Source organism: Cucurbita maxima, unplaced genomic scaffold, assembly GCF_002738345.1.
Source record: "Cucurbita maxima cultivar Rimu unplaced genomic scaffold, Cmax_1.0 Cma_Scf00036, whole genome shotgun sequence".
Lineage (NCBI taxonomy): Eukaryota > Viridiplantae > Streptophyta > Magnoliopsida > Cucurbitales > Cucurbitaceae > Cucurbita > Cucurbita maxima.
The window spans coordinates 1190822-1201820 of record NW_019272052.1 but is presented as its reverse complement, the minus strand read 5'-3'; the positions used below and the strand labels follow the sequence as shown (position 1 = coordinate 1201820).

The 10999-nt window shown below is 35.8% G+C and overlaps 4 protein-coding genes across 4 annotated transcripts in view; 3 read left to right on the top strand and 1 right to left on the bottom strand.

The window, feature by feature from the left end:
* The window catches only part of LOC111468143 (threonine--tRNA ligase, chloroplastic/mitochondrial 2), a 5085-nt gene extending 4885 nt beyond the window's left edge, over positions 1-200 (top strand). The window contains exon 9 of the mRNA XM_023113255.1: positions 19-200. The gene's annotated coding sequence lies outside the window, so the exon portion shown is untranslated. The remainder of the gene's footprint in view (positions 1-18) is intronic.
* A 753-nt stretch (positions 201-953) lies between these two features.
* Positions 954-2623, top strand: LOC111468207 (exopolygalacturonase clone GBGA483-like). The gene is made up of 4 exons (XM_023113349.1): positions 954-1091; positions 1232-1543; positions 1669-2184; positions 2278-2623. The coding sequence occupies exons 1-4, from the start codon at positions 954-956 to the stop codon at positions 2518-2520; spliced, it is 1209 nt and encodes a 402-aa protein (XP_022969117.1). The 3' UTR covers positions 2521-2623.
* Positions 2624-4858: 2235 nt separating this feature from the next.
* LOC111468211 (exopolygalacturonase clone GBGA483-like) lies at positions 4859-6470 on the top strand. The gene is made up of 4 exons (XM_023113354.1): positions 4859-4996; positions 5161-5472; positions 5598-6113; positions 6207-6470. The coding sequence occupies exons 1-4, from the start codon at positions 4859-4861 to the stop codon at positions 6447-6449; spliced, it is 1209 nt and encodes a 402-aa protein (XP_022969122.1). The 3' UTR covers positions 6450-6470.
* Positions 6471-9541: 3071 nt separating this feature from the next.
* Positions 9542-10219, bottom strand: LOC111468352. Its single transcript, XM_023113537.1, has one exon. The coding sequence runs from the start codon at positions 10111-10113 to the stop codon at positions 9790-9792; it is 324 nt and encodes a 107-aa protein (XP_022969305.1). The 5' UTR covers positions 10114-10219; the 3' UTR covers positions 9542-9789.
* Positions 10220-10999: the final 780 nt, after the last annotated feature.

Here is a 10999-nt window from a genome sequence, read left to right as displayed (position 1 = left end):
GGGGAAAAAAAAAAAAAAAAAAAAAAAAGATTTTTGATTTATTTAGAAAAATGTTGTGGTCTCGGTTAGGATTAAGTACTCAGGGAAAATGACGTGGGATCTCACAATCTATCCCTTGCCCCCTTGAGTCCAGTATCCTCACTAGCACCTCGCCTTTGGCTCTAATCTCTTTTGTAACATCTCAAGTCCACTGCTAGTAGATATTGTCTATTTTAGCTCGTTACGTATCGTTGTCAGTCTCACGACTTTTAAAACACCTATACTAGGGAAAAGTTTCCACCCCTTTATAAGAAATGTTTCTTTTCCCTCCCCAACCGATGTGGGATCTCACAATCCACCCCCCTTAGGAGCATAACATCCTTGCTGACACACCACCCAGTGACTGGCTCTGATACCATTTGTAATAGCCTAATTCTACTGTTAACCGATATTGTCTACTTTGGACCGTTACGTATCACCGTCAACCTCACGATTTTTAAAACACGTCTACTAGGGACAGGATTCCACACTTTTATAAAGAATGTTTTGTTCTCCTCTCCAATCGAGGTGGGATCTCACACGGTGGGTGACGTTCTCCTCAAATCATTTCTCCTAGATTAGAAGGAAACTAAAAGTTGTTATTAGTATTTATATGATCTACAAGACCAAACATATATGGTGTCTCTTAAATGATTGAGTATCATATGGCATGGGCAAACAATCAACTTCCATTCATACAACCAAGTATATATAAAGAAACTCCATTTTTTTCTTCACACATGGATGGCTGCCCCAAAAAAGCCTGAGTTGAATGAAACATAAGCCTTCTTCACCACCAAAACAATTTATGAAGCTAAAATGGCACCTAAAATTAGGCATTAAACCTTTTGTGGTCTATGACTTCTCTTCATTATGTTATAAAAACTTCATTTCAACACTCAATTTCATCATCAAATCTACAACACCATTCAATAATGTCTTCACTAACCATCTCAACATCATCCACATTCATCATCTTCTTCTTTCTTTGTCTCATCACCAATGGCCTAGCTGCTGATTTCCATGTCAAAAGATATGGAGCAAAAGCCAATGGCAACTCAGATGATAGCCAGGTTTGTTCCTATGGCACAAAATCTTATCATTATAATGTAGCTAGTTCTAACACGAAGTTGAATAACGTTTCGATTTTGAGTTTGAGAAAGCTAAAAGTTGATGAATTTGTGATGGGTTTTTGGTTTTGTTTGTAATTTAGGCGATTATGAGGGCTTGGAAGGATGCTTGCATGTCAAGAAAGGCAAGCAAAGTAGTGATATCTGGTGGGAGATATGTGGTGAATTCGATGAAGTTTAAAGGGCCATGCATGGCACCCATTCATATTCAAATGGAGGGCAGACTCGAAGCGCCCCTCAATATTCAACACATGAAATCTGACGACAATTGGATCATTTTTGAGTACATCAATGCTTTAACAATTTCTGGAAAAGGCATTTTTGATGGCCGAGGATCTCTTGCTTGGAAGCAAAATCAATGCGCTTCTTCTGGCAAATGCGACTCTCTCCCTATTGTGAGCGTTCGTTTCGTTAAAATATTCATTTTGGTCCTTAAAACTTCTACGCACCATTAACCATGCATGTTTTACAAGAAGTTTTCTTGGATTGCAAGCTAACGAATGCGTATTGTTTACAATAGAGCTTGAGATTCTACCGCCTCAACAACACTATAATTCGAGGCATAACTTCAACAGACAGCAAGTTCTTCCACATGAACCTGCACAACTGTAGGAACATGACCCTTCAAAACATCATCATCAATGCCCCTGGCGTAAGTCCCAACACCGACGGGATCCATATTGGAGGATCGAGTGGGGTGACTATAAGCAATGCCAGGATCGAAACGGGTGACGATTGTGTCTCGATCGGCGACGGAAGCCAACAGATAACCATCGAGAAGGTGACATGCGGTCCTGGCCACGGGATTAGCATTGGAAGCCTTGGAAAGTACAAGAATGAGAAGCCAGTGTCTGGAGTCATTGTCAGAAATTGCACAATCAAAAACACCATGTTCGGAGTTAGGATCAAAACATGGCCAGATTCTACGCAAGGGATTGCCACCAATATGCACTTTGATAGCATTGTGATGAACAATGTTGGCACTCCTATCCTAATTGACCAACAATATTGCCCATATGGAAAGTGTCGATTCAAGGTATTTCTATGTTTAATACGTTCTTCTTTAAAAAACTTAAACCCCATTAGATAACTATTTGATTTTAGAATGTGATTTGTGTTGAACCTATAGATTCCATCCAGAGTTGCAATAAGCGATGTCAGATTCAGGAACATCGTAGGGACATCGACAACTCGAGTGGCTGTAAAGCTTGTGTGCAGCCGAGGGTATCCGTGCAAGAACGTGAAGCTATCAAACATAAACTTGAGATACATAGGCACCAATGGCACAGCCATATCAGAATGTTCGAATGTGAAGCCTACAATATCTGGAAGAGTGATGCCGCCACCCTGCACTAGGGCCTTTGCAATATGATTCATCCAAAACCCAACAAAACAAAACATATGAATATATGAATACTAGCACCCTTTCATGCTTTTTAATGTACATGAGCATGATGAGAGGTGAAGTTTCAATGTATCCCATAATCGGGTTATTCCTCACATATATTTAGGCTCAAATGTTACGGTCACACTATATATATATATATAAATACATACAAAATATAAATTTCCATAAATTTCGATGGATTAACATTTCGGTTGGATATGTTTAGAGATTTGAATCTTTCGTAAAAAATGTAAATTTATCATATTGTTTTTAAAAAAAATTAAAATAACCTTCGAAATAATTTTATTATGTCGAGGAAAGTTGATTTTGATACATGATTGCTGTCATCTGGATATGGTTTTGGTTCCTGCGTATATCCATTTTTTACTTCAGTGTTACATGGGTTATTCGACATACCCAACGTATAAAATACACAAACTCTAGAAGGCTTGGCTATAAACAACCGAGCCATTCAGTCCCAACCTTCTTCATTCCTTCTTTTCTTTCCAATTGTTGTTGTCAGTAGTGCACGGTTGTCTAGTATCATAAAAAAATATCGTTTAAAGAGGAAAATAATAAGTTTACGTGAGCCTCGTTGTTTTATGTCGATTCAACTTTAGTTGTGACATAGCACTGATGGTTACTCGACATTTTTAATATAAAAGTTGCGACACCAAAGTTAGAAGTTTGACTTGCCGAATGATAGCAAGGAGACTTAGGTCGTAACCCAATTGTTTCATAGGAGTTTCGTAACTGTAAAGCCACATGATTTTGGGTCGTGTGTTATTTGCAATTGGGCTGATGTATAGGTATTTTAAATGTAGGTTCGATCTAAGACAACTAGACCAATAAGTCAAAATTGCTAAAGCAAAGTTTCTATGTAAGGCGCGTTACACGTGTTTATTCGGTAGCCAGTCACTAAAGATCACATAAGGTAATTGTTGATAACTATTTTCGTGGTAAGAGTTACACTCTGCATTTATAGTAACCAACTATGGTTGATGATTGAGGAGTGATTGCTGAAAATAGTTTTTTTGGTGAATAAATTAGTTGATTACAAATATCTAAGGCTTAAATCGTCGAAGTTTGAAGTCATAGAGACAAAAATGCTACTAAACTCAAATCTCAAATGTTAAAGGTGTTCCATTTTTTGATATTGACCTAACTTACAACGGAAAGGAAGGACCGACCAAGTCTGAATGTACAAATGTGAAACCGGCCGTTACTGGAAAGCAAAACACTAAAATATGTGCCTAATGATGCTCCATCAACCCACTATTCTTTTCCACAGCGACCCTTTCAAACCATTTTTGTTCTAAGTTTCAAAATTACATTGGTTTGCTCCATCGAATATAATGTGAAGCGGACCATTTACTTTATTTCAAAAATTGTATTCATATTCTTTAAAGCGAAATCACATGTAGAAAATGATATTGAACAATGATCTTGTTCGAGCATGTTTAATTTTTTATAATGAAAATGACTCCAACTCTGATACACACTTGTCATTAGCTAGCCATGTCACCACTAACACTAACCTAAAACAAAGAGTAGCATAATTGAATATAATAATACTCAATGAATAGCTCATTTATACCTTTATTAAAATATTTCAATCTTACTTTTGGGTCATCGACGATATTCACATAACGTTTAAGATTTGGATACTAGTTACTTATCTTCTAGCTCATTTGAGTTCACTTCAATCCCCGGTGTCACATGACCTTGTTGGTTAATTACATGATCCAATAGCATATAATGCCCACAATGTCATTTATATTTACCCATTTAGTATACTTCAAATAGTCCATATCGAGCATGTTTACCTGTAGTCAATTATTTAATTTGACTCAATCATCACAATTCAACCTATGCAACAAAGATTCAGTTAACTTGTCAAAACTAAGATTATCCTTAGTGACAAATTATCGTAATTAGGTTTGATGTTTCTTCAACGTTTTTGACGAGCGTGATTTCGTCCTCCGACGATCACGATTCTTCTAATGTTTTGTAAGTAGCAAGACAAACCTAAAATAATTGAACAACAATGAGATCAAAAGTGTTTGGGTGGAGAAGAAGGATGAACATTAGCTTTTAATGAGGTTGTGATGATTCCCTTCTCAAATTAATGCCATGAAAGTCTCCCAAACATGTCCGAGTAAATTTAGAAATTTACAACACCACAAATATAACTTTTGGTCGTGGTTGATTCACCTAAAATTAGGCATCGAACGTTGTGTGGTCTATGACTTTTCTTCATTCTTATATAAAAACATGATTTCAACACTCATTTTCATCATCAAATCTACAAAACCATTCAATAATGTCTTCACTAACCATTTCAAGATCATCCACATTCATCATCTTCTTCTTTCTTTGTCTCATCACAAATGGCCTAGCTGCTGATTTCCATGTCAAAAGATATGGAGCAAAAGCCAATGGGAACTCGGATGATAGCCAGGTGTTTTCATCGAAATTCTTAATTTTTCGATGTGATCATTATAATATAGCTTGTTCGAACACGAAAAACAGCTACATTGTGATGAATAATGTTTCGATTTTGAGTTTGAGAAAGCTAAAAGTTGATGAATTTGTGATGGGTTATTTGTTTTGTTTGTAATGTAGGCAATTATGAGGGCTTGGAAGGATGCTTGCATGTCAAGAAAGGCAAGCAAAGTAGTGATATCTGGTGGGAGGTATGTGGTGAATTCGATGAAGTTTAAAGGGCCATGCATGGCACCCATTCATATTCAAATGGAGGGAAGACTCGAAGCGCCCCTCAATATTCAACACATGAAATCTGACGACAATTGGATCATTTTTGAGTACATCAATGCTTTAACAATTTCTGGAAAAGGCATTTTTGATGGCCGAGGATCTCTTGCTTGGAAGCAAAATCAATGCGCTTCTTCTGGCAAATGCGACTCTCTCCCTATTGTGAGCGTTCGTTTCGTTAAAATATTCATTTTGGTCCTTAAAACTTCTACGCACCATTAACCATGCATGTTTTACAAGAAGTTTTCTTGGATTGCAAGCTAACGAATGCGTATTGTTTACAATAGAGCTTGAGATTCTACCGCCTCAACAACACTATAATTCGAGGCATAACTTCAACAGACAGCAAGTTCTTCCACATGAACCTGCACAACTGCAGGAACATGACCCTTCAAAACATCATCATCAATGCCCCCGGCGTAAGTCCCAACACCGACGGGATCCATATTGGAGGATCGAGTGGGGTGACTATAAGCAATGCCAGGATCGAAACGGGTGACGATTGTGTCTCGATCGGCGACGGAAGCCAACAGATAACCATCGAGAAGGTGACATGCGGTCCTGGCCACGGGATTAGCATTGGAAGCCTTGGAAAGTACAAGAATGAGAAGCCAGTGTCTGGAGTCATTGTCAGAAATTGCACAATCAAAAACACCATGTTCGGAGTTAGGATCAAAACATGGCCAGATTCTACGCAAGGGATTGCCACCAATATGCACTTTGATAGCATTGTGATGAACAATGTTGGCACTCCTATCCTAATTGACCAACAATATTGCCCATATGGAAAGTGTCGATTCAAGGTATTTCTATGTTTAATACGTTCTTCTTTAAAAAACTTAAACCCCATTAGATAACTATTTGATTTTAGAATGTGATTTGTGTTGAACCTATAGATTCCATCCAGAGTTGCAATAAGCGATGTCAGATTCAGGAACATCGTAGGGACATCGACAACTCGAGTGGCTGTAAAACTTGTGTGCAGCCGAGGGTATCCGTGCAAGAATGTGAAGCTATCAAACATAAACTTGAGATACATAGGCACCAATGGCACAGCCATATCAGAATGTTCGAATGTGAAGCCTACAATATCTGGAAGAGTGATGCCGCCACCCTGCACTAGGGCCTTTGCAATATGATTCATCCAAAACCCAACAAAACAAAACTATGAATATATGAATACTAGCACCCTTTCATGCTTTTTAATGTATATGAGCATGATGAGAGGTGAATTGTATCCCTTGATGATAGGGGGTTTCTTTTAGAGCCAAATTATGGGCACCCAAAATATACATACCAAATATAAAATTCCATACTTTATGGTTTCATTTGAAATTGGATAAGTATCTTTAATTATTCAAGACATTCTTGCTTTCTTTGGAGCTCTGAATGTAGGTTAAAGTTAATAGGTAGGGTTAATATAAAATTCCATACCGATCTTAGCAAATGCGTGGAAGGAAGCATGTGTCCACTGGCCCTGGACCCTGTGGCACATACGTGTGTCACAGTGTGGGCGAGCGTGCCGAAACGAGTGTCTCGGGCGACTTCTTTTGAAATGGGTTTTTTAAGAACAGTACCGGGCGACATTGGTGGGTATTGTGCCCCATCCCGCGTGTTGGAGGTTGCTACATACACCCGCTATCCAGCATGGTATCTGTAAATGACACGGCATGGACACGGGAGGGCCAATGCCTTGATAGAACCCGGATGGATGGATGTTCGGGAAGTCCCGATGAAATGGGCGACATGCGAGCCCGTTCTCGATGGCATAATCAAATGAGTTATGATGGCCAATGATATCTCGAGACTCAGGATGACGCCATGAACCATGTCGATAGGGATTGAGATGACAAGATTGGGATGCGATGTTGCATTAAGAGACCTTAGCCCAAGCAGAGGCAAGGTCGAGCCGAATGACTTGGCCTAGTGTAGGGGCAACGCGAGCCCGCTTTCGAAGATTATAACGAGCAATACTAAGAAACCCTATTCCTATAGACAAGGGTTGAAAAGAAAGATTAATTTGTTGAAATTGTATACTTAATGTAGCAAGTGTTAGTCGTTATCAAGGCAATAATTATCCCTTCATAACATATTTTATTCCCCTTCCTATTATGTCATTTTCAAACTTATATATGTTTTAAAAAAGCTTGAAAATAGATGTGGTTGGAATTGAAGCCAACCACTTACTTGGAAAATCGTATTCCTTAAGCAAGAGATAAGATTTTAAAAGACCTTTTTTTATTTTTTATTTTTTTTAATTTACTAAAAAGCTACTTTTTCCACAATAAAAATGTTTACTTTATTTATAGTGTGTTTGGCTTAATTATTTTGATTAATATATATAACCAATTTTATTTCATGATTCTTTCCCATTCGACAAAAGTGTTTTGATAATTTTTGCCCAATTCAAATCAGTGTAGGTTGTGCTCGGTTTAAATAAATGAAAATTTTATAGATTGGGTCTGTTCCAGATTCTCTTAAAACTAGATTGAGTTGAACCAAGCATTCCGAATTTAGAATTAATTTTAAAATTACATTATTTTTATTATTTATTTTTCAAAAAATTTTAAAATTAAATTTTAACTATTTACCAAATAAATTTTCATGAAATTGTGTAGTAATTCTTAATTAAATTTTTTAAAATAAATAATTAGTTTTTTTTTAGGAAATAACATTTTTACAAAATTTAAATAAATAATCTTAACAACTTGATCCACTCGAGCCCAAAAATTATAAGGTTGAGTTGGGTTAAGTTTATTATTTAATAAGAATTATTTGGATTGAAAAAATTTACCGACTGAACAATTAGATTAGATCTAAAAAAATCTCTGACTCATTCGAATCCATGAACACCTCTAATTCGTACCGAACAACTTCTTAAAATCTATTCATTTAAATTTATATAATCTTAGTAAAACGAAGATAACAGCACAAGAAAATCGATAACGGGAAGTCGTGCATATACGCTTACATTTCAAAACTTTAAAAAAAAATTAAATAGTTATCAAACACGACCCTCTCGGGATCTTTCATTAACTTTTTCTCCAAATGTTTGATTGCTTGAGAAAGGAGAACGAAAAAGACAAAGAAAGTAATAATGAAGCAAGATAGAATAAAGTCCATCTTTTGGTATTAAATTGCAAATTGCACATAAAACAAGGGGCTATTTGCAAAACCAATATAAATTTAAGAAATTTAAGAAATTTAAGAAAATAAATTATAATTAATCAATGATTTATTTATTAATTTTTGAAAATTCACATCACAATAATCAATTATTTCATTTTTATAGACAAACAAATAAATAAAAGCCGACTTTTTTAGAAAAGGAAGTATAAAGTTTGTCTCTTAATATAAATTTTAAATTCCTAACTCAACTTCGTTACTCTAGCCATGTAGCTTAGCTTTAACTTAAGCATAATTTTAATAAATTAATCGTCTTATTAAAATTCCATCATTACTCTTTTACAAAAATGGTTTAACTCTTCAATACTCGTCGTCGCGTATTTTCATGAGTATTCATCAACTAGTTCTGTAAATTACATGAACTACAACTTTCATAAACAACTTGTTGAATGGATGACAAAGCGTAGGAGGCATATGAGTACAATACTTTACACACAAATGCTTCTCCAGCTCCCTAACATCTCAAACAGACTATTCACATAGACATATTGACCCGAAATTGGGATATGAGTCCCGTACATTTCTTTTGAACTTAGAAACAAAAACCCAAGATCAAATTCGATTTTTTTTTAGGGTGGATTCATCTCTATATACTCCAACATGAACACGAACAAATTAGGGTTTGGTTTTCTATTGTGGGGTATGAATAAAGGGCTTTAGACCAAACCCAAAAAATGAAAAGGAATCCTCTTCACAACATGCATAGTGAAGAATAATAATGAATAGATTCAATTGATAAATATATATATATATACATTGTATAAGAGAAGAGTGGTAGTGACTAGCACTCCACCACCACTCAAGTGCACATTACCTCCCATTAAAGCCAAAGTTGAGAGGGTGTTGACTCTCTTTTATTTTGTTTCTTCCCACTTAATCATTATGAATAATACGATAAGATCCCACATCGGTTGGAGAGGATAACGAATCATTTTTTAAAGGTGTGGAAACATCTTCCTAATAGGCACGTTTTAAAAAGTTTGAAGGAAAGTTCAAAGAAGACAATATCAGCTGATAACTCATTCAAAAGGCAAAAGATGACAAATTAGATTGAAAATCTTTGTAATTTGTGAACTAATACACTATTTTGTACAACAACATATACATATATGTGTAAATTTCGAAACTCAGATCCAACTCGAACGGCTAATTCGAACATAACTCAATAATTTAAACGCTCGCACAAAAATCCCAATCCAAAGTATGATCCAATGGCTCTATAACAATTATTGATTCTATAGCATCGATTTGTCTCATTGAAAACCAGATCCAATCGAAACTAAAGAAACCCATTTACATTAAGATTGCATATCGCATGCTGTCGCTTACCATAAGATGATTAACTTCCGAGATTCTTGGAAACTCGCCAGAGACCCACATCCCGTCGACGCCATTAACGTGAGGTTGAGAGAAGCAAGAGAGAAGCGAAAATGGGGTTCGAAGGAGAGTGTAAATCATTGAAAACCCATATGAATTTCCTTCTCTCCGGTTGCCATCGATCACCGTAGCTCCGCCGTCAGCTCCGCCGCCGGCGCTGTACATGCTTTCATCTGCCACTCGTGGGCTCTTCCTTATGTTGTGGAGGTTTCTTCTCACGGCCGCCGCCAACCGCCACATGGGATTCTCGAGATGGAGAGGCTATTTTGAGAAGAAGGTTATGTAGATTGGGAGTTTAATAATGGGAGAGTTTGAGATAGTGTTGTAGTTGGTGGGTGTTTATCATGTAGGTTTATGGTCACCTTTTTAAGGTCCTTTGAATGGGGGTGAGATTTTTCTTTTTTTAAACAATTTATTTGGGGTCCATTCATATCCAACCCAACATGCCGACAATGTTACCTAATTATTCACAAATCAATCTTACATGTTTTATTTTCTTATTCTTTTTGGATTAAGGCAAAGAAAAAAATTAAAAAAATTAAAAGCTTTATCACCCAAATAATTCTTAATTGCCCATACCCAAAATAAAGAAATGGGTTCAATAGCTCAGACGGCTATAGAAACGAAACGACACTTTATAAGTTAAATTTCAAAGAAGAACTTTAACCATTTATGTATTTAATAAGTTTGTAACATATCTATTAGACATGAACTCGATTATGTATATAGATAAGCATTTGAAAGGGTATGTGGTGGGTGAATTTGGAGTATTGGAAGAAATTTGTTAGAGGAAGTGGGAAGAAGAATGAAATGAGGAACAGTTTTGTGATAAGGACTTAGCCACAAACAAAAATCAAATGGCCAATTTGTGAGTGCTTCTCCACTATATCTCATGTTGCTATCAACTTTCACTTAATCAATTTTCTAAATTTCAATATATTCTCGATCAAAAAAATTAAAATTTTGATGAATTAATTTAAAATTAGAATAATTTCAAACTCAAAATGATCCATTTATGACATTGGTTTTGATTGATTTATAGTATTTATCACCATTTCATTTTATTTTTTTGCTTTAATTTTATAATATAAAGATTTTGATTTTTTTTTTTTTTTTTTTTTTTTTT